This window comes from Triturus cristatus, chromosome 9 (genome assembly GCF_964204655.1).
Source record: "Triturus cristatus chromosome 9, aTriCri1.1, whole genome shotgun sequence".
Lineage (NCBI taxonomy): Eukaryota > Metazoa > Chordata > Amphibia > Caudata > Salamandridae > Triturus > Triturus cristatus.
Window position 1 is genome coordinate 112,340,741 of NC_140592.1, and position 23,223 is coordinate 112,363,963.

Below are 23,223 nucleotides of genomic sequence, written 5' to 3' on the forward strand. Positions count from 1 at the left end.
GCATAGTGTGGCAAGCACCAAGGGGTGCCAGCCCCAGGGTGCACGATTTTCCCCAACCACCCCATTCTTCAATGGGAGTCTGTGTCTTCGTTTGGAACACAGGCTCCCATTAAATTCAATGGGATTCCGACCGAATGGCATCCAGAAGATTACAGATGCATCATAATCGGTCGTTCGGACTCCCCGGATCCGATTCGGTCGGAAAGCATTCCGAGACCGACTCGGTCGAAATGCTTTCCGACATAGATCGTAATCGACCCCAAAGAGTAGGGGCCAGCAGTCATGTATTCATACGGACAAAACCAGCGTTGACAGACTGGACACAGGGAGCAGGTCAAGGGTCTGTTTTACAGGCTACGATCGGTTTTCACAGAGTGGAAGTGATTTGTCCAAGGCTAGGTATTACAAATTACAGACTAGTTATCAGTATTCCAATAGATATAGAACCATTACTAAAAGACCATGAAAAATTGGCATACAAAGAATAGGGATTGCTAGGTCAGAAATCCGCTTTTGAAGGCTAGGAATACGCCTTTGCAGATCAGGCATCAGTTTTTGCAGACAGGGTATCGCTTTTCTTATTCTTCAACTAGGAATTAGCATTTACAGACTTTTGAATTCACAGATCAGTAACAAGCATTGGCAGAGGAGGAATCACCGTTCATACAGTTAGACTCAGCAATCACAGATGAAACAACACTTTTCAGACACCAGAGGGCGCTGTGGAGTTTGCTTCGTACCACCAAGTCAGGAGATGCAACTAAACGCTACCAATGGAAGGAGGGAAATCGAAGCACGTGATCTGCACTCACCACCATTTTGAGACCGTAGTATATTAACATTGACATTACTTAATTTTCAATATCGGCAACAAGAGGTCACCTTGTCATTATTACACACAATTAATGGACATCGGCTTGGGGAGACTTCACTCTGCTTATGAATAATTGCACATTGGTCCTAAAACACACTTTGTCTCAAAAATAATATTTTCTTGAATTATATTGTCCTTGAGATGAGAAAATGACAATCTTTTGTCATTTTCATTTAACAACACAACATTGCATTTCTAGCTCCCAGCAGTCATGTGGGTTACAGGTGGATAGCACCTGGAGATACTTGAAACTTTGTCTTATGTCAATCAAATACTTTTAATCCTTGATCAAGGGATGGAATGCAGGATTGGGTGAAGGGAAGGCAAGGCAAGACAAGACAAGGCTAGGCCAGCAAGGCATAAGTAGGGAAGGGAATGCATGGCAATGGAAGGCATGGCAAGGCTACGCTAGGCAAGGCAAAGGGGAGGGAAGGGAAGGCTAGGCAAGGCAAGGCACATGAGGGAAGGGAAGCCAAGGGAAGGCAAGGCATAGAGAGGGAAGGGAAATTAAGTGAAGGGAAGGGTTGGGAAGGGAAGGGAAAGGAAAGGAAGGCGGCACGGCATAGGAAGGAAAGGGAAGGGAAGGGCAGGCTAGGCAAGGCAGAGGGAGGGAAGGGATGTGAAGTGAAGGGAAGGGAAGGGAAGGGACGCCAAGGCAAGGCAATGCAAATGAGGGAAGGGAAGGAAGGCAAGGCATGGAGAAGGAAAGGAAGGCAAGGTATAGGGAGGAAAGGGAAGGGAAGGGCAGGCTACGCAAGGCAGAGGGAGGGAAGGGAATGAAGTGAAGGGAAGGGACGCCAAGGCAAGGCAATGTAAATGAGGGAAGAGAAGGGAAGCCAAGGGAAGGGAAGGCAAGGCATGGAGAGGGAAGGGAAATAAAATGAAGGGAAGGGTTGGGAAGGGAAAGGAAAGGAGAGGAAAGGAGAGGAAAGGAGAGGAAAGGAAAGGAAAGGAAAGGAAAGGAAAGGAAAGGAAAGGAAAGGAAAGGAAAGGAAAGGAAAGGAAAGGAAAGGAAAGGAAAGGAAAGGAAAAGAAAGGAAAGGAAAGGAAAGGAGGGGAAGCGAAGGGAACGGAAGGCAAGGCATAGGGAGGAAAGGGAAGGGAAGGGCGGGCTAGGCAAGACATAGGGAGGGAAGGGAAGTGAAGGGAAGGAAAGCCAATGCAAGGCAAGCCAAGGCAAGGCATAGGGAGAGAAGGGAATTGAAGGGAAATGAAGGGAAGGGCGGAGGGAAAGAAATAAGATGGCGAGAAAGAGAGGTACACGTTTGGAGAAGTAACATGCTAGAGAAAGGAGAGCGGTATTTTCTTGCAAAGTCAGGCCTTGTGCGTCTATTTTCCGTGAAGATAGAATAAGGGCTTGCAAATTGGTGCAGCTCGCCCTGTAACAGAACTTCTATTGTCCCTAATTAGCTGTTAGTGGAGACTTTGAACCTTTCGCTCTCCCACGAACTGGTTCAATGTCCCCACAGGGATTACGCGTGATGCTCTGTGAAACGAGGCATCAGATCTCATTCAAACACTCCTAGTTCCAATATTTAGCCTCTAATTTGTTGGCGTTTGGAGTGCAGAATTGTCTTATTAGCAGAAGAATGGATGAGCGAAGAGCCTAACGCCTCTTCCCCAGAGTGCCAGGCCAGAGAGCCGTGCTTGGCCTCTGACATGGACACAGCGAGCAGCTGGCACAGGCTGCCAGGCGGCCAAGCCTGGGACAGAGCAGAGCACCAGCTGCATCAAACACATCCAGTCTGAAACACGAACACACTTCCACAGCTGTGGTGCCTCAGACACCTACTGTCCTGACACGTGCCTGCAGCACCTACCAGCAGAGGTGTGATAACATGGCTGCGGCCTCCCTGAGGGGGGACGGGTATGTGAGAGCGGAGAGTGATGCAGGACAAGTAAACGAGAGGGGAGGAACGCAGAGGCTGGCACGACAGAAAGATAAGCGAAACCTTACAGAATGGGTAGGAAAGTATGGAAACAATGGGAGGGAGACAGCACATTTCTTTAACCAGCGATTGTGTAGAAGAGGATTTGATGGGTGGGTACAGCGGCGGCTCGTCTGCTAAGGCGGAGGAGGGTCGCCCCACTGCTCTAAGAGCAGTACAAAGGAAAGATAAAATGATAATAACAGAACGTTATTATCATCTTATTTTTAGTATGGAGCTTGCAGCCAGGTTAGGGCAGGGTGGGGTTTGCGTGACGTCAGAGGGAGGAGGAGCGGATGTTGCACGATAAGTGCATATGACGGTTTAGCCAGCCGTCTTGGGCTGGCCAAACTATCATGCACATGTTCTTCACTGACTGCAATGCACAGCCTGGCTGTAGAACTTGCACAGCCTCCCACTCCCTGTCTGAACTTCAAAACACAGTGCTCAAATCAATCACGACGCTGCTGTCATGCTGGTGATAGCAGCGTCGTGATTGGCTGGGGGGGTCTGGAAGCCTGGGTGCTTCCACCGCCGGAGAAGAGGCGGAGGCTGGCGACCGGAAACCAGCAGGTAAATCTTTTTTATTATTTTTTTATTTACTCTAAACCCGCCCAACCAACCCGCCACCGTTCCCTACCAGTTGCCACTGGGACGGGAGGTACCTGTTAAAGCTGCGACAGCTAAGCTAATAGCAGTTTACTGAACTTTTCAGGGCACACAAAGATTGTGAATGAGGAGGATCAGATCTGCATTTGGAGGGGGCGGCGATGGATTAGGGGCCTTATAAAGTCTGTCAAAAATCCAAGGTAACAGTTATGTCTATTGCAGAAGCACCATATTGCTACTGGACTTTCATGCTAAACTTCGATGAGAAAATCTTACTACGTTAAGTTCCCATCATCTCTTAAGTCACTTACAAGTCCTTCTGCCTTGTGGGCACACAGTGCACCTACCTGAAACTACCACAACATCTCATTAACAAAATACAGCACTGTGATGCTGCTGTGCCAGGGGAGGCAACCACAATGTGTACACCTAAACATCCAAAATTATCTCAGCTATAAACCTCAGCACTGGCCTGCTGCTATGCCAAAGGAGGTAAGCACAGTGCATCCACCCGGCCATCCCAAAACATCTCAGCAACAAAATACAGCACTGCCACGCTGTTTCAAAAGAGGAAAACACAATGCATCCACCAAAACACAGCAAACACATCTCAGCAACAAAATACAGCACTGCCATGCTGCTGTTCGAAAGGAGGCAAGCACAATGCATCTTGCCGGACACCCCAAAACATTTCACACAAAAAATACATCGCTGCCATGCTGCTGTTTCAAAGGATGCAAACAATGCATACACTTGAACATCCAAAAGCATCTCAGTCATAAACTACAGCACTGACCTGCTGCTATTACAAAGGAGGCAAGCACAATGCATCCACCCAGACACCCCAAAACATCTCAGCAACAAAATACAGCACCACCATGCTGCTGTTCCCAAACACCACAAAACATCTCAGTAACAAAATACAGCACTGCCATGCTGTTGTTCCCAAAGAGGCAAACACAATGCATCCACTAGAACACGGCAAAAACATCTCAGCGGCAAAATACAGCACTGCCATGCTGCTGTTCGAAAGGAGGCAAGCACAATGCATCTTGCCGGACACCCCAAAACATTTCACACAAAAAATACATCGCTGCCATGCTTTTGTTTCAAAGGATGCAAACACAATGCATACACTTGAACATCCAAAAACATCTCAGTCATAAACTACAGCACTGACCTGCTGCTATTACAAAGGAGGCAAGCACAATGCATCCACCCAGACACCCCAAAACATCTCAGCAACAAAATACAGCACCACCATGCTGCTGTTCCCAAACACCACAAAACATCTCAGTAACAAAATACAGCACTGCCATGCTGTTGTTCCCAAAGAGGCAAACACAATGCATCCACTAGAACACTGCAAAAACATCTCAGCGGCAAAATACAGCACTGCCATGCTGCTGTTCCAAAGGAGGCAAGCACAATGCATCCAGCCGAACACCCCAAAAACATTTCACCAACAAAATACAGCACTGCTATGCTGCTGTTCCAAAGGAGGCAAACACAATGCATCCAGCCGAACACCCCAAAAACATTTCACCAACAAAATACAGCACTGCTATGCTGCTGTTCCAAAGGAGGCAAACACAATGTGTACACTTGAACATCCAAAAACCTCTCAATCATAAACTACAGCACTGACCTGCTGCTATACCAAAGGAAGCCAGCACAATGAATCCACCCAGACACCTCAAAACATCTCAGGAACAAAATACAGCACCGCCATGCTGCTGTTCCAAAGGATGCAAACACTATGCATTTAACGAAACGCTGCAAAAACATATCAGTAACAGAATACAGCACTGCTGTGCTGCTGTTCCATAGAAGGCAAACACAATGCATCCACCGGAACACTGCACACCATCTCAGCAACAGAATACAGCTCTGCAGTGTTGCTGTTCTAAAGAAGGCAAACACAATGCATCCACATGAGCATCTCAAAATATCTCAGCAACAAAATACAGCACTGCCATGCTGCTGTTCCAAAGGAGGCAAACACAATGCATCCGCCTGAACACCTCAAAATATCTCAGCAACAAAATACAGCACCGCCATGCTGCTGTTACAAAGGAGGCAAGCACAATGCATCCACCCGGACACCCAAAAACATCTCAGGAACAAAATACAGCACTGCCATCCTGCTGTTCTAAAGGAGACAACCACAACACATCCACCTGAAACACTAAAACATCTCAGAAACAACATACAGCATTGCCATGCTGTTGTTACAAAGAAGGCAAACACAATATGTACTCCTGAACATCCAAAGACATCTCAGCCAATTAACTACAGCACTGCCATGCTGCTGTTACACAGGTGGCAGGCACAATGCATCCACTTGAACACCTCTAAACATCTCAACAAAAAAATACAACGCTGCCATGCTGCTGTTCCAAAGGAGGCAATCTCAATGCATCCACCTGAACACCCCAAAACATCTCAGCACACATACAGCACTGCCATGCTGCTGTTCCAAAGGAGGCAATCTCAATGCACCCACCTGAACACCCCAAAACATCTCAGCACACATACAGCACTGCCATGCTGCTGTTTCAAAGGAGGCAATCTCAATGCACCCACCTGAACAACCCAAAACATCTCAGCAACAAAATACAGCACTGCCATGCTGCTGTTCCAAAGGAGGCAATCTCAATGCATCTACCGGAACACCCCAAAACATCTCAGCAAAGTAATGCAGCACTGACAAGCTGCTGCTCTAACGAAGGCAAATATTTGCAGCTCAATTGTCCATGCTGTGGGACGGACCTTCATCCCCACCCCAAAAACCACCCACCTCACTTCTAATGGTCGTGATACATTCTAACTGAATTAGATCATTCCGTGACTAATTATCACATGCGCTGACCTCAGAAAGCTCGCAGAGGCCCTCAGAGATCCACACCCTGCTGCCAAAAAGCACCAAAGAGAGAAAAAAAAGCGGCCAAATCTTCGACAAGAAACTGTCAGGCTGTAGAATTCTTGCAAACGTGTATGCCATGCCAATGAAGCATTATCAGATTGAATTGGGAACGAAAACATGGGCCTGGGATGCTGTGAGACAGAAGAGATAACAAAAAGGAGAGAACTATGTAGAAGATCAGAAAGAATAATACAGACTACAAGGAGATAAACAGAACAGAGAGATCAAACAAGTGATAAAACGGTACAAAGAACAAAACTGGAAGAGGAACAGTGCAGAAGGAAGAGAACTACAAAGGGAAAGTGTCAAAGTGGCAACTTCAGTGCAAAGGTTTTCGGGGCTCCTGATTAAATTAAGGGGCTTTTTATGGGACCCCTGTGTCACTTTAGCTCTGCGTAAAGTGGTACATGTGTGATGCAGTGATCTCAATCAGATTTATGAAGTCATAGAAAGCCACCCTGCGTGGCTTTGAGTGGCCTCATATATCTTGAGTAAGGCAAAGCAAAGCAAATCGCTGCGTTGCCTCACTCTGTGCCCAGGAGGTGTTCCATGGGCGTTGCGATGGGTTTTCCCATGCAACACCCATCGATCTTCACCCTGCCCCTGATTTCTCCTCATTCCTCATTTTATACTTTTTCTGGTGTGCTGCATTGTGCAGCACAGGTAGAAAGAGGAATGAGCCTCTTAAGATTGTTTTTGTGCAGGAAGGTAGTCCTTCCTGCACAAAAACAATCCTGCATGCAACCATGGTGCAAGGGTGTCTACATTGGTGCTAGGCTGCCAAAACGATGCCTGTACAGCGAAAAAGGACAAGAATGCACGTATTTCATAAATACGGTGCATTTCGACCCTTTCACTTTGGCATAGGGTAGCGCAGCAAGGTGTTTTGCTGCATTGCCCTATGCCAAAATCCATAAATGAGGGCCTGTATTTTGCTATTTGGGAGCTCCTTTTGCTTTAGGAATAAAGGGATTTATTTATGAGAACCCTGAGTCACTTTTGCACCACATAAAGTGGTACATGCGTTATGTAGGGCTCTCAATCCCATGTATGAAGCCACGCAAAGCCACACTGCGTGGCTCTGAGTGGCTTCATAATTCTTGAGTAAGGCAGCACAGCGCAAATCGCTGCGTCGTCTTACTCTACGCCCGGGAGGCATTTCATGGGCGTTGCGGTGGGTTTTCCCACACAACACCCATGGATTTTGATGCTGCCACAGATTTAAAAAATCATGTCATCCTGGTGAAGCACCAAATCCGTACACCTCTCCAGGTGAAGTGTAAGGAGGAGAAATGCATTTATTTCTCCTCATTCTTTCCTCTATCTATGTGTGCTGCATTCAGCACACATAGATAAAGGAAAATGCCTCTTAGGATTGTTTCTGTTCAGGAAGGCGTCCCTTCTTGCACAAAAACAATCCTGCATGCAACGGAGACACCCTTGCACCATGCTGCAAGGCAGCGGCGTAATACAGGCCCCTGTGGTGCGGGGGGGGGGGCCCCAAGCTCTATGGGGCAGAAGAGCTCCTGATTGAGCCCGGAGGGGGCCCCTCTACGTACCATGCAGGGAGGCCCCCTCAATTTTCGTTACGCCAGTGCTGCAAGGCTGCCCACCTTGGCACTAGGCTGCCGAAACAGTACAGAGAGGACAGGAGTGCACGGTATCAAATAAATATGGTGCGTTCCTGCCCTTTCTCTATGGCGGAGCGGAGGGCAGCGCAGCAGGGTGGCTTGCTGCGCTGCTCCTTGGTGTAAGTACAATAAAGCAACAGAACAAAAAAGGAGCAGAGAGGGCAGGAGATGAAGAGAGAGCAGGGAAGAGTGCGATAGGGAAAGGGGGGTGGGGAGAGGGTGAGCATGAAAAAACAAGTGAGTGAGAGTGCAGGTGAGTTAGACAGAGAGTAAGAAACAGAGCTAGAAACAAATTGCTTTAGTACAAGAAAGGGTAGGAACAGAGAAGAGAATTGCGTTCGGGGAGGGAGAGAAAGAACGAGGGATTTCCTTGGGGAAATTGCAGCAACAGCAGTAAAATGCGTTCCCGCTTGTCAGCAGGTCAGACACGGCAGCTAAACTGATGACTTCATCAAACAACACAACCTGGAACCTAACAACTTCAGGGGGATTACAGGCTGCCAATACCGCTTGCAACTGCCAGGCCAATTAGATTTAAGCATGGAAGGAGGGTGGGGGGCAGGGTGGAAGAGGAGAGGGGTAGAAAAGAAGAGAGAATGGAGAAAAGAGCGGAGCAGCAAATACAGAGAATGGAGAAGAGGGAGACATGAAGAAGGGGGCGAGAAGAGGCGGAAAGAGAATACCCTATGATGGGTGGGACTGGAAAAACAGAACGAGGGAAAGAGAGAAGAGAGGAGACAAAAAAGGCTAGACAGCTGGCAATGATGAACACAAAGAAGGACGGAGAAAAGAGAGATAGAGAGAAGTGAGGAAGAGACATAGCAAACAGTAGGGGGAAAAGCAAGGGTAGGACACATAAGGAGACTACAAGGGGTACAGTGTGAAAGCAAGAGAGAGGAAAATTGAGGAGAAGGGAGATGAGATAAGGGATGAGACAAAGAAAGGGAAGAGACAAAAGATGTCAGGAGGACAGGAAGAACACAAAAAAATAGATGGGACTACAGACGAGAGAGTGAAAGGTGGATTTTGGGAAGAAAGGAGGTATGGATGTGTGAAAGTAATATTGAAATGAGGTAGGAAAAAGAAATGATGAGAGAGAAAATAAAGAAAAGAAAAGAAGAGAAACTGGAAAGAGACAAAAGAGCTAGGAGAAAAAGAAACGAGGAAAAAAGAAAAAGAAACGAGGAAAAAAAGAAAAAATAATAAGCAGGGATGAAAGAACAGAGGCAGAAATAGCTTTGGGTGGCGGAAAAGCCTCAGGGGTCACTGTGATTCTTGTGTAAAACTGGCAATATAGACTACAAGAGCATTACTATACACAATCCGTGACTTTCTCCACCTTTATATGTGGGCTATGTGATATGTGTGCTGCTCAGATATATTTATTTACTGCTGCCATTTTGCGTATATGTGTCTCACTCATTACCCATTTGCCACCATTTTGTGTTAAACATGGGCGTTCTGTTCGCATCAATTTCACATGAAGTGTCGTCATTGTTGGCTAAGGGATACGATAATAGTCACGAGGTAATATTTGTTTATGTGCCCTCTACTGCAAACCTAGTGCACAGCATCAGTTTCAAATGAAACCCTTAGCAGGTTGGCCATCACAAGAAACAACTATACATAATTCGATTCTCTATTTCAAAGGTTTCCAAGCACAGAAGCGGAGTGAATATACTTCACCTCAGTAGGACTGACACTCACAGATCAATGCTTCGAGGAGCTGTGATCCAGATGCAAATGTACAGACTGTAATGCCCAATAGAGCACACAGAACATGGAGTGGACAATGTGAGGCGCCTGGGACGCACAGAGAGTCTGTAAGAGGAGCTTGTGGGAATGCATGTATGTGCCATGGTGCTTTCCAGACCCCTGCACACACTCGTTAAGGGAGAAGCTCTCATAAGAAAGAAATAATGCTCAAGATGTTACAAGACTTCAGTTGCAGAGGCTTGGAACTTAGTAGTCAAACTGGCTATCTGACTGATGGAAATGAAAGGCCTTTACCTTATCAGTGGCATCTAGTTTGCAAATCTAATTTACTCCTGCCTACTATTACTTAGAAATCAGAAAGAACAGGTGATGGCCTGCCCAGCCAAGCTGGTTTCCTGAGAGAGAGCTCACTTTCAGCTTGGATCCACAGGCTTTATTTCAGGAGGGATATCCCTTTCCTTATGGGAATGCCTGATGAGGGACCTTAAGATGACACCCTAACAATAGGTTTCTTTCATGGGTTAATATGTACATGAAGAATCTTGCACCCATGAGAGAAGCATCTCTCATCATGGAATGACAAAGAACGCTCAGCCACTCAACGATCGATGATGCGAGAAGACAAATTATTTGTGTGAGATTTTTTTATTACGCCAGGAAAACAATACATTTTTGAGAAATGGGTAGAAAGGTGATTTTATGGATGTATCTAAATTATCTAAGCAGACAACAAAAGCAGTAAGAATGTGACCTAGTTGATCACGTGGTTCCTGAAGCAAGACACAAAGCAGTCCAGGCCACAACAACTTGAGCAAGTTCTTTGCACATGCAGGGCTTTCTTCACTCTCCTCGCGCAGCCTGCCGGGATGATTGCTCAGAGAGAGGAGACAAAAGAGGGTCACTAGCATTGGGCGGAGATAGAACACTGCGTAGAATCTACCTCGGCAGTGCTGCGCACGTCCGTTGGCCGACGTGGCCCCGCCCACTCTTTCAAACCGCTGCACCGCGGCGGAACTTCCGCCGCGGTAAATGGGTTAATAATGCTCAAAATAAAAAGTATGCAGGTAAACTAAGAGTCATATTTAAAAGAAATGACGCATCACCAAGCCAAGGCAGCAATGCGTCAATATTTCTTGCGCCTGCGTAAAAAACATTTACAATAACGGGCTCCGTGGTGCAAGACCCCAAGGATGCGTCAAACATTCTGCTGTATCCGTGGTAAGGATGCCGCAAGGCATCTGGCCCAAAAGAGGCGCACTGCTGTAGTTGGCCAAAAAACTGACAACTAAAGCAATGCATCAAAAAACAGAGGCAATGCATCAACAAACAGAGGCAATGCATCAACAAACAGAGGCAATGCATCAACAAACAGAGGCAATGCATCAACAAACAGAGGCAATGCATCAACAAACAGAGGCAATGCATCAACAAACAGAGGCAATGCATCAACAAACAGAGGCAATGCATCAACAAACAGAGGCAATGCATCAGGTTTGACTGATGCAAGCAGCCTACAGTCAAAAGTGAAAAACTCTATTACATTGGTCCTAAATGTCACACATACAAGTGGGCATAGTGTACTTATGTGTACTGCTATGCCTATGTATGTGTGGCATAAGTCAATAATGGTGTGTAATGTGTGATATACTGTGTTTCCTGCCTTAGATGTGCACTTACATGTTGAGGGGTTGTAACTTCATCGCAGATTACACTGTCTAAAGTCACTTCAGCTGGTCAAATTTCTCTGAAACAGCCAATGTGTCAATCCTACGCCTGAGTTTTAGAGGCGTAGGAATTTTGACGCATATCAAGCTACGCATCTTGCCTCCCGAAGATGCGCCACTTTGGGGAAAAGTCATAAATACCACTGTGTCCGTTTTACGGGAGATTTTAGGTGGGAACATTTTCCTTGCATATATTAAAACTAACGTGACCCAGCTGATTCCAAAAAAGGATAAAAACAATGCAGGCCGAGGAAAAGCGACACATCAGCATAGATGCGTCACCTTGCAAATGTGGAACAAAGACAGCGCTGCATCAAAACAAATGCCGCAGCAGTGGTGCAACCTTCTTGTAAATATGCTCCTAAGGCTTGCAAACTGCAGAGGAGAACTTTGCAGCCCATGCAGATCTGAGCTCAAGAGGGGAGGAGTTCCATACATAGGGGACCAATACAAGCCAAAATATAAGTCTCAGGGGCAGCAAGAATCTTAATTACAAAAGTTAATGAAAAAAATACAGAAGCTAAAAACATAACATTATCATACAACTCTCTCCCTGTAGCTACTTGATGAATATATTTTCCTGATCAGAGTAGTCACTGCCTCGCTCTTCCGGGTAGAAGCCTAAAGGCTTGTACATCTGGTTGCCCATTGCTAATTAAGTTCCTTCTTTACCAGATTATTTTAACAGAGCAAAGATGTTTTAACACAGCTTTACCTACTATATTAATTTTAAAAACATAATAAAAAATAAAAAAACAAGTACAGTTTCTCTGTACAGTACTTAAGCCTCAGATCTGTTTCCGGAATTGATCTTCTCCGCCTCAGCACTGTTCCCAGGCAGCAAGCTTGGCTGACGCTCAAATAAACTTTGAATTTATTAACTACAATTGCACAACACTGTAGAAGTCGGAGGCTTATTTACAAGTCCCTTGCACGACTGGTGCGTCACTTATGATGCTCTTGCAGCGCAGAGTGCAGACCCATATGTACGGGGCCACGCAAAGATAATTTGCGTAGCTTTTCATGGCCTTGTAGATTTGGTGTACGGCAACGCATTGCAATTCGCTGCATTGTCTTAAACTGTATCGGGGTGCATTACATGGGCATTGCAGTGGGTTTTCCCATGCAACACCTATGGGTTTTGACACATTTACCCGATTTAAATGGATCTGTAAACCCGGGAAAGCGTCAAAACTGTGCGCTTCCCTAGGGGAACCGTAATGAAGACAAATATCTATATTTCTCCTTGTTCTTTCCCTTTTCTATGTGTAGAAAGAGGGAAAAGCCTCCATGGATTGTTTTTGTGCAGGAGGGTGTCCCTTTCTGCAAAAAACAATCCTGCCAACAACACAAACACCCTTGCACCATGGTACAAGGGTGCCTGCATTGGTGCTAATCACCAAATTGTGCGCAGGCTGAAAGGACAGGAATGCACTGTATCTCATAAAAACAGTGTATTCCTGTCCTTTTCAATTGGCGTAGGGCAGCGCAGCAAAAAGACTGGCGGCACTGCCCAATGACAATTCATTGGCCCCGAATTTGGCCTCGATCACTTGAAGAATCGGGAGATAGAGAGCCAAAACAAACTCTTGTATAGTCTGGTTATAGCATTAGAAAAACATTATTTTCTTTGCCTTCAGTCTGTTTAACTGTTCTTGATATGCCAGAAACCGGTCCTAGGAAGCTTGTTTCCGGTCCAGGGAAGACATCGCTTGGCAGTTCGGGCTGGACTGTTCCCATGAGGCACAGGGTCAGTCTGATTTGCATATGGCCATGTCTGAACTGGGGTGGCAGAGTGGGCTAAAGAACGGTGATGGATCAAACCCAGATCTGTTGACTGGGTGTGAGTGTTTGATTGGTTCTGATGCTCCGTCCATCACCACTCCCTTTTGTACCGCTTTGTTCACCATAAGTTGGCAGGGTATGCTCAGACGTGAGTCCCTTGCTCACTTTGCCACTGGATTCAATCAAGCCTGGCTGAAGACGGCTGAAATGCCAGAAACCGGTCCTAGGAAGCTTGTTACCTGTCCAGGGAAGGCATGGCTTGGCAGTTCGGGCTGGACTGTTCCCATGAGGCACAGGGTCAGACTGATTTGCATATGGCCATGTCTGAACTGGGGTGGCAGAGTGGGCTAAAGAACGGTGATGGATCAAACCCAGATCTGTTGACTGGGTGTGAGTGTTTGATTGGTTCTGATGCTCCGTCCATCACCACCCCCTTTTGTACCGCTTTGTTCGCCATAAGTTGGCAGGGTATGCTCAGACGTGAGTCCCTTGCTCACTTTGCCACTGGATTCAATCAAGCCTGGCTGAAGACGACTGAAATGCCAGAAACCGGTCCTAGGAAGCTTGTTTCCGGTCCAGGGAAGACATCGCTTGGCAGTTCGGGCTGGACTGTTCCCATGAGGCACAGAATCAGTCTGATTTGCATATGGCCATGTCTGAACTGGGGTGGCAGAGTGGGCTAAAGATCGGTGGTCGATTAAACCCAGATCAGTTGACTGGGGGTGAGTGCTTGCAATGTTCAACACTCCGTCCATCATTTCCTTTGGTTTAACTGTTCTTGATAGCCATGTGTGACTGGCAGCCTGACCCTATGGTGGCGGTAGATGGGTAAACCCCCAGGACCCCAAACAGCAGAGCGCAGCTCAGGTGTGGCGAAGCCATGATCCAGGAGCCTTCTGGGCCAAACTAGTCACAGCAGCAGTATGCGACCACAGACCCAGTGCTCTGTTTGATTGAAGCGACAAACCCGTCTTAGCATGCAAGCAGCTGCGTCGTGCACATGTCGCGGTTTCCACAGCAAACAGGCGGGAAGCTTAGCAATCAGGATTTTTCTCTCATCAGAACGTTCCAACATAAATGGGCAAGGTCCATGGCTTGATATGTTTTGGTTTTCCACCCTGAGCATTCTTAGAAAATGAAACCCACTTCTGCCCGTGGTGCATTGACGGAGTCTGCAAAATTAAGGATCTCCGCCCCAGAATGAAAATTGGATAGGTATGAGTTATGATCCATGCGGACCTGTAGTTACAATATCTAAAGAAAAGAAAACCAGCTATCATTTTATAGAAGATCCTTAAGCCAAGTATTTCACCCAAAGATACACTAATTAAAATTCAGTTCAGGCCCACCATTGTAGACCCAGAACATCTGAGGCGGGATTTCCTGCATGACAAGAGTGATGTGGGTGAATGACCGTTCGCGCCCCGAGAATATCTCAAAAGCTCTACCATTGCAGAATGGACAAGAAGACATCATCTTAAGGCATCCCATGAACCAAGCTTCACCGATGCTGCCAAATGATGAAACCTGAAAAAAGACACCAACGTCAATGACAGAACCCATCACAGAAGGCTTGAGAAGGGAAGGGCTGAGATACCTCTCACCACCAGGTCCGCACCGGCTGACAGCTTGTCCACGCTTGTGTGCACCAGGCAGATGTATTTACCAGCGTGCTTCAGCTGGATGCTTCTGATCATCAGATCACCCGCAGAATCCTGCTGGAAGAGGAAGAACAGAGGTAGGCGTTACCTTCAGATCCTTGACAACAGTAACTTCTCAGTGGGATGCTGAGTCAAGAAGCAGGTGATGGACAGACACTGGTTGGGAGGTCGATTTAGAATTGGGGCCGAGACCCACCTTCTGAGTAAGTACAGTTAGAAAGGGGATGGATAGCCTCCCTCCTGGTGATAGTGTTAAATTGGGATGGACAGTTGCTCTTCTGGTAGGTACCGTTACCATTGGGATGAACAGTTGCCCTCAGGTGGAGAAAGGGGATGGACAGCATCCCTCCTGATGATACAGGTAGAAAGGGGATGGACAGCCTCCCTCCTGGTGATGAAGTTAGAAAGGGGATGGATAGTCATCTTCCTGTGAAGTAGAGATAGAAAGAGGGTGGACACCCACCCTCCTGGGAGACGCACTTAGAAAGTAGTGGCCTGTCACGTTGCTGGGAGGTAGAGATGGAAGAGGGTGGACAGCCACCCTCCTGGGATGTATATTTAAAACTGGGATGGGCAGTCACCTTTCTGGGAGATACAGCTTGAAAGAGAATAGGCACACATGGGGAGGGATGCAGGGCGTCTCAGATGTGAGGTAGATTTACAATGGGAAGGGATACAGGGCCTCTGAGATGTGAGGTAGATTTAGAATAGGAAGGGATGCGGAGCCTCTCAGATGTGAGGTAGATTTAGAATGGGAAGGGATACAGGGCCTCTCCGATGTGAGGTAGACTTAAAATGGGAATGGGTGCTGGGCCTCTCAGATGTGAGGTAGATTTTGAATGGGAAGGAATGCTTGGCCTCTCAGATGTGAGGTAGACTTAGAATGGGAAGGAATGACTGGTCCCTCTGATGTGAGGTAGATTTAGAATGGAAAGGAATGGCTGGCCTCTCAGATGTGAGGTAGATTTAGAATGGGAGGGATGCAGGGCCTCTCAGATGTGAGGTAGATTTAGAATGGGAAGGGATGCAAGGCGTCTCAGATGAGAGGTAGATTTTGAATGGGAATGGCCTCTCAGATGTGAGGTAGGGTTACGACGGGAAGGCATCCACAGTCTCACAGCTCTGAAGTAACATTTCAAATGAAAGGCCAGCTCTAATGCTAAAGTAGGCTGGGCTAATGTGCAAATGTAAAAAACTTCAATAAAGCGGATTTGAAATTCACGTGCAAGACTCCTGAGGAATATCATTGGATGCTATTTGTTTTTGTGTCCTATTTGCTTTGAAGTAAGCTATATAGATTAAGTAATTGTATGCTCCTTTTCATTGGTGATTAACGACGCCCACAGCATCCACGTGTCCTAGTCTTTCAGGCCGGACAAGCGTGTTCGATAATACTCACTCCGCCAACTCTCTCATAATGGTCTCCATCCTTATCAAAGTCAATCAGTTGACCATTGAACACCCATGAGAAGGTGACATCCAAGGACGCATCATGGGACACCTGGCACGGAAGGACAATGCTTTCACCCACCGTCACATCCATGCTGGACGGGGGCACAATGACCTGGGTGGCATCTGTGGGAGCAAATCAGAGAAGATACGGAATCACTGGGGACAGATCGAGGCAAAACATAAGAGTGCGCTCCAAAATGTAACTCGCTGACCCTCCCCCCACTGAGACGACTCCAAAGGAGATAGGCAACTGCCATTAGCGTGGTTTAACCAAGGGCGGAGCCTTTTTCACATAGTCATATTGCATCAGCGAGGAATGATAACCATAGTTAAGCATAGATTATTGTTATGAGTATACTGGACGTAAGATCGGCCAAAAACATTATTGTTATGAGAATACAGGACGTAAGATCAGCAAAACAGCTCAACGATTGTGCAAGCAATAAACAGTAATCTCCATCCATTAAGCACAACACTTCAGAATGCACTTGTAAGACCAGTCCATGCCATTCTTGTTCTGCGAATACAGTATGCAAGATCAGCAAAACAGATCAAAGATTGTGCACGCAAAAACACTGTTGTCTCCACCCATTAAGCACAACACTTCAGAATGCACTTGTAAGACCAGTCCAAGCCATTCTTGTTATGAGAATACAGGACGCAAGATCAGCAAAACAGCTCAAAGATTGTGCAAGCAATAAAACAGTTGCCAACACTTTGGAATGCAAAAGTACCAGCAGGTTCCTTTCCCATATCCATCGCCCACGCCCTCAACCAAGGGCATCATGAACATAACTTAGTTGCAACTACTCCTCCATCACAGAGAGGGATGGGCAATACCCACAATTCTACATCACTCAGTCCCTGCCTGGGTACCAGTCACCAGGCAAAACTCCCCAAAATGTTCAACACCAGGCAGCCCGGGGTAGGGCTGAAAGGTCTAGGACCACCAGCAGATCAGCCCCTGCCCAGTGCCTGCACAAACCAACACCCCTCCAAGGTGTAGGTTCAGTGAATCAGTCCAAATTTTGGGTAGCCCCCCTTTTTCCTGCTGCAAGAAATTCCACCAATTCCTCCATGAGTGGGTGGGTGTTTGATGCGGTATTTTGGCTGGTGTGCGGTGGAAATAAGAAAAGAGGTCAATCCCTTGCATCGTGATGCCTTATATGTTTCCACGCCGGGTGCCCCCAAATGACATCACTGGCAACTCTCTTCCTGGTGAAAAAAACGAGGGACTCCCCGCTTGGGCTCCTGCCTGTGGAGTGACTTAGGGCGCCCACTGCTATTTGCGGGGGAGGGGCACCTGGTCAGGAGCGCCGGACCAAAGAAAATAAATTACTTAAGTTCATAGCAGAAAATGCTCTTGAAAATATTAAAATTGGGCAGTTTTGTTTTTGTGGATTTTTGTGAACTTTTCTTTTTGTAATTAATGATTGACAGACAGGTTCCCTAGGCAGTTTGGAACAGTTATCCTTAAAAATTAAAACTAAATGTGTGAAAATTTGCAGGAGTTGCTTTCCACAAATTTCCTTGAAATATTGTGCAAAATTTTGCAAATTTCACTAAAGGTATGGAAGAACTTTGGAAATGTAATTCAAGGTTCAAAGTTGTATTTTTAAAATCACTGGAGAAATAATCTAAAGAAAGGGAAAAAAAAGTCACAAAGTCACAATTTGCTGATCCCCCGTACCAGAAAAATAAATATAATCTCCTTACGAGTATTTCCACTTGTTTTGCAAACCTCCCACCTTCCCAAACACTGAAATGTAGCAGGAGATTTTCCCAGGACAAAAAAACGCCAGTGGCATCATTAACAAACATACAAATAACTAAATAAAAATAATCTCATACACCCTACTTGGCCACCTCTACTTGAAGTGAGTTTCCACCCCTTCCACGACTCCACTTAAAGCGATGTTCGATCACTTAAAAAGGAAAAGGCAGAACAGGGCCTTGTCATTACTATTTTCAGGAGTTTATTTTTTATGTGTAAAATATGGAGCTTGGAACATTATGAAAATCCCGGAATAAAATGCATGTTCGGCCTTTCTGTTATTTTTTGCATTCTCCGCCACCAGTGCATATTCAGGAAGGCGGCACGGCAGCAGGAGTTTGAGCTCCTCTGCCAGCTGTGACAATGGGTGTCACACATAAAATCTGAAGGATAGCAAAGAAAAGACACAGTCATAGCAATCAATCCGCCCCATGTTGTAGCTAACATCACTTGCATCCTGGGACCTGTAGTTTCAATTTTTCCGGTCATAGGTTTGCGTGTGTTACTGTAATGTCTTCTGCAAAATCTGGCACGCACAAACGTGTCCTTACAGCAATTCCCACTAGAATTTTAGAATAAGCAAAAGGAAATAGCAATTTGGCAAAACTGGTGACTACGAGCCCATGACAAACCCACGTCATACCTCACCTTAGACAACTCCACTGGCTCCCAGTACTGAAGAGATGTCAATTCAAGCTGCTGACCCACGCACACAAAGCCCTACACAAGCAAGGACCCACCTACATAAACCAACGCCTCAACTTCCACCAACCGTCGAGAAGATTATGTTCCCCTTCCCTATCACTTGCCCACATGCCCCGCATCCACTGAAGCACAAGTGGAAAACGCTCCTTGTCCTATATCACAGCAAAGACCTGGAACAGCCTCCCCACGCAGCTCCGGACCATCACTTCACTTCCACAATGCCGGAGGCTGTTTGAATAAGCCAACCAGGATCTGCAAGCGCCTGGATACCCTACCAGGTGATTAGCAGTGCTGTATAAATCCTGATTGATTGATTGATAGGTACTTTGCAACATAATTCTCTATAATCTGTTTGTGCTTTTTAACAATAATAACATGGCCACAGGGCAGTGTGTATGTTGCTGTGCTGCCGGCAAGCTCCTTTTCACATGCCAGGGTTCACCATTACATTGAGTCTATAGATTGAGGTGCCAGCGTCTTTATTCCCTGCAGAGTCCCTTCTTTTACCAGTTATGTCCCTGTAGACTTGCCAACTCACACAGTGCCACTGTGTGACACAGGTGTTGGCTCCCTTTACACGGAGTCCTGGCGAAGAGCCGATGTCACAAAGTGGCATAAAAGATGAGCTGGAAACCAGATCTGCAAACCCACACGGCGCCACCGTGTGACACACAATATCAGCTCTCTTCACATGATCACCCGGTGAGGAGCTGATATCACACGGTGGCAGTGAAAACAAGCTGAAAACTACCGGGTTTGATCTGCCAATGTCCATTAAGGGGTGTGAAAACACCCCAGGACTTTGGAACCAGGCACAGAAAGATATTTTGAACGGAGGGGGCTTGTGGGTGGGGATGGGTCAAAAGTGCCCCTTAGGTAGTTCTCGGCACAAGGCCCCGCCCCCTCCAAGGCCCACCTCACACAGTAATAATGTTGTTTTAGTTGGCACGTCTGGGAAACTCCTTTCAGACTGGGTTTTCAGCTCCTGTTTGGAAGCCCTGTACAGCCAATGTCCATTATGGGGCGTGTAACCCCCCCCCCCCCCCCCATTCTTTTTTCCCACAAAGGGGCGGAGGGTGGGCAGAAGTGTCTCAAGGTGTGCTCGGCACTACGGCCGTCCCCTCCTCACACATGGGGATATTTATGTCTGTTACCTGCACAGTCATTTCCGACAAAACACCACCTCTGCTTCAGAGTACAGTGTTTGATGCACATCTCTCCGAGTTAATATCCTTTCCCTGCTCTTTTCCCTGCCCAGGCCGGATGCTGTAAAATAGATCCATCATTTGAAATAGTTTGCGATTTTCTGCTTCTGAATAACAAAAATATTTTTATACAACACCTTATACCATACCGCTGCTGTTTCTAAGCACTATTAATGACAGTTACAGTTTTAGAATGTGACGGGAATACCAGGTATCTACTAAAGCAGGGTGGAAGGGTGAGAAAGCTTGCTGGGATTCGAATTCGTGTTCTGCCAATTAGCATATATCTCTCAGTAGCACGTGCTTAATTACCATAGATATCCTAAATATGTATCTTTGTGGTTTTATACAGCGCGAACATAGCCCCGGGGCATCAGAGAGCTTTACAAGGCAACATAACATGGATGCAATTACGGGGCATGGATAAACAGAATAAGGAAGAACATTAGAATCAGTTCTGCTACAAGTTGGCAAACGCACCCTAGAGACTGGCCCAGCCAGATTGACTTTCAAAGGATGAGGCTTTCGATGATTTGCCAAACAGAGATCCCTGGTGAGAATAACCCCGGCCAGAGTCAGCTCACGGGTCGGCGATGTACGTGTAAGAGCAGGATACACGTAGACATAGACACCAGTGAGAGAGGTCTGTGGAGTGAGCTTCGACAATGGCTGTTCCCCATGCATCCTGCAGGTGGCATCCTTGGATCAGCAGAATCATCACCTGTTACTGCCTACAGCATTCACATTCGTCGTCCCTCATTCTATTTCCTCTGACTTCACTGTGATCATCTCTGCATGCGGCAGCGATGCATCGTGGGAAGGAAAAGGGGCCTTTCGCTCTGTCTGCCATTCCTCTGTAGTTAGAGGAGTATGAACAGCAAACGTCCCCTCCAGTCTTCAACAGGTGCTCACGGAAGAAGTGGGCGCATGCTGATGAATAAAATCCGTATTTAAGACATGTGTGACCTGTAGCGCGCGCTCGCAAACTCCGCAAGCGTACTGGGCCCACTGGGCCCAGCCCCTTTTCAAATGCATCAGTAGTGCCAGAGAGAATACACTGGGGATAGGGAGTCATGGGAGAGAACAAGATGCGCACAGTGCCTGTATTGAAAAAAATAAAACTGGGAACTTATAAACAGGCGGTCAATGTGTGGTGGAGAAACAGGGTGGCGTTTCGAGTTGGAAAAGCAGAACCTGACAACTTATGCGTTTTTCTTTTTAAATACTGCACAGAAATTTCTAACAAGGACATCTGTGGCAGTAAATCTGCTATAGATTACTTCATTTGTCACAAAGAAGCTGTATTTTAAATTATTTTGTTGGGTTAAGACACCTGCCACAGACATCTTTGGGTGCCCAGCAATGTTGAGGGGATTCCAGGGGTAAGATAGCTCTGGTGGTTAATGCAGTTTGCGATAGTTCTATGTTTTCTCCAGTCACAGTTTTGACTCACAGAGGAGCATTGAGGGTTAATGAGTCTGCAGCAAAGCACACTGTGTAATATGCAGATCACGTGTATTTGATGTAGGTAAGGTAAGGGGGTTACTGCTTTTAAAACTCAAATCATTTTTTAACTTACATTTCATAAGTTGCAATCGTTCTAATACGGTCCAGTGATCTATTTACTGGAATCAAAGAACTGCCTGCAAACTGTAAGTCATGGGTTTAGATCCTTATTGTGTTTTTTCTCAATCTGTTGTTTTTCTAAGATTGCAAAGGAAGGTTCCTTTGGGAATTAAAAAAAAGTCTTGTTAGTTCAGACAAACCAAATCACAACATTAGGTTTTATCTCATGAACTTGTGTTTCTTCTGACCATTCACTCTTAACATATAGAACCTGATTACGATGTCGGTCGTAAAAGCTCCGAATGGCATTCAGATTTTCCTAACCCGTGTCAGAACCTATGTTTCCAACCGACTCGGAAACATTTCTGACGGACCGATTATGATGGAAGGTAACCGTTCAGTCATTCTGAATCGGTTCCGACTGGCATTCAGAGAATCCAAGTCGGTCGAGGCCGATTCGTACAGCTCAATGGACAGAGTTTCGAACCAACCGATTACCATGTCGGATTCTGACTGCCTTTTTGAGTCGGACTCTCCAACACAAAAAGGCTGTCAGAAACTGTCTTTGGGGGCCCCTAGCAGGCACCCCCCCTTCAACCTGGGGGCTCTGGTTGGGGCCTGTGGAGTTACCCAAGGGACCTCTTTTTAAAACCATGCACAGTGTGGCAGGCACCATGGAGTGCCTGCGACAGGGTGCAAGGTTTTCCGCAACCACCCCTTTTTTCAACGGGAGCCAGTGTTGTCGGTCGGAACACAGGCTCCCATTGAAGTCAATGGGAGAGTTTCAGAACAGTGTTAGGAGTCATCGTAATACGTCGGTCGGACTGACCGGAAAAGAGTCGGTCGGAAATGATTTCGACAAGGAGTCGATCTGACTGCTTTCCGACTGACATCGTAATGAGGCACATAATGTCTATAAGTATGGATATGTGGTTCCTAAACTTTTTAACACTTGTCTCATATAACATTTTCTGTATATTGATTTACACACTTGCATGATTTATTGTGTCTTTGTGTATGACGTAAAGTGCTCTGGCACCCTACAATGCAACTACACCTGCTGTGGTAATGATAACCGTGGCCACAAATAGCAAGACATCTCCTCTAATTACATTACACAAGGTGAGAGTTTTTATAAAACTCAGGAAAATTAAGTGATTTGCCAGGAATCAAAGGATCTTGTGGGAACAATGGGACTTGAACCTAATTCTCCAGGTCCAAAGTCAGCCGCTCTCACCATTAGGCCACCATTCCTCCCTTTCAGAAACAATGAGCTCCTATGTGTTGCCCACCCTTTTTGCAGCAAATGTGCCCTCTGCCCTAATGCTAGCAAGGAAAATGAGCCCTGTTACCTTTTTTAGAGAGTCATAATTGTAATACAGTGGTCCCTCAGACCTCTGGACCCCAGTGCTGCTGCACCTTCTTCACCGCTGATAGCTACTGCCTCGCCAAGTGGGATGTCTCCTCTGCCCTTTGTTAAAAACAAGAGCTCACATTTTGCCCCATCCCAGTCACTGTCATCTCTCTGATGCCCCAAGTAAGGTGTCTGCTCTGCTATAATTGGACCATTACTCAGAGGCCCGAAGCAACACTGCCAGAGCAAGTGGCCACAGGGCCCTAATGCAATTTAGGAAGGATAGTAAAACAGACTTGGGGTTTAGCTGGCC

The 23,223-nt window shown here is 46.4% G+C and overlaps 1 protein-coding gene across 2 annotated transcripts in view; it reads right to left on the reverse strand.

Annotated features, from left to right (window-relative positions):
- The window catches only part of LOC146797499 (contactin-4-like), a 976,366-nt gene that overhangs the window by 84,716 nt on the left and 868,427 nt on the right, over positions 1-23,223 (reverse strand). The window contains exons 13-14 of one of the 2 annotated variants that reach the window (XM_085624519.1): positions 16,254-16,429; positions 14,791-14,908 (exon numbers count right to left, since the gene is read on the reverse strand). In XM_085624519.1, the coding sequence (XP_085480645.1) occupies positions 14,791-14,908; positions 16,254-16,429 (294 nt within the window). Of the gene's footprint in view, positions 1-14,790; positions 14,912-16,253; positions 16,430-23,223 lie in introns of both variants that reach the window. The other variant, XM_085624518.1, reaches the window with a different exon arrangement.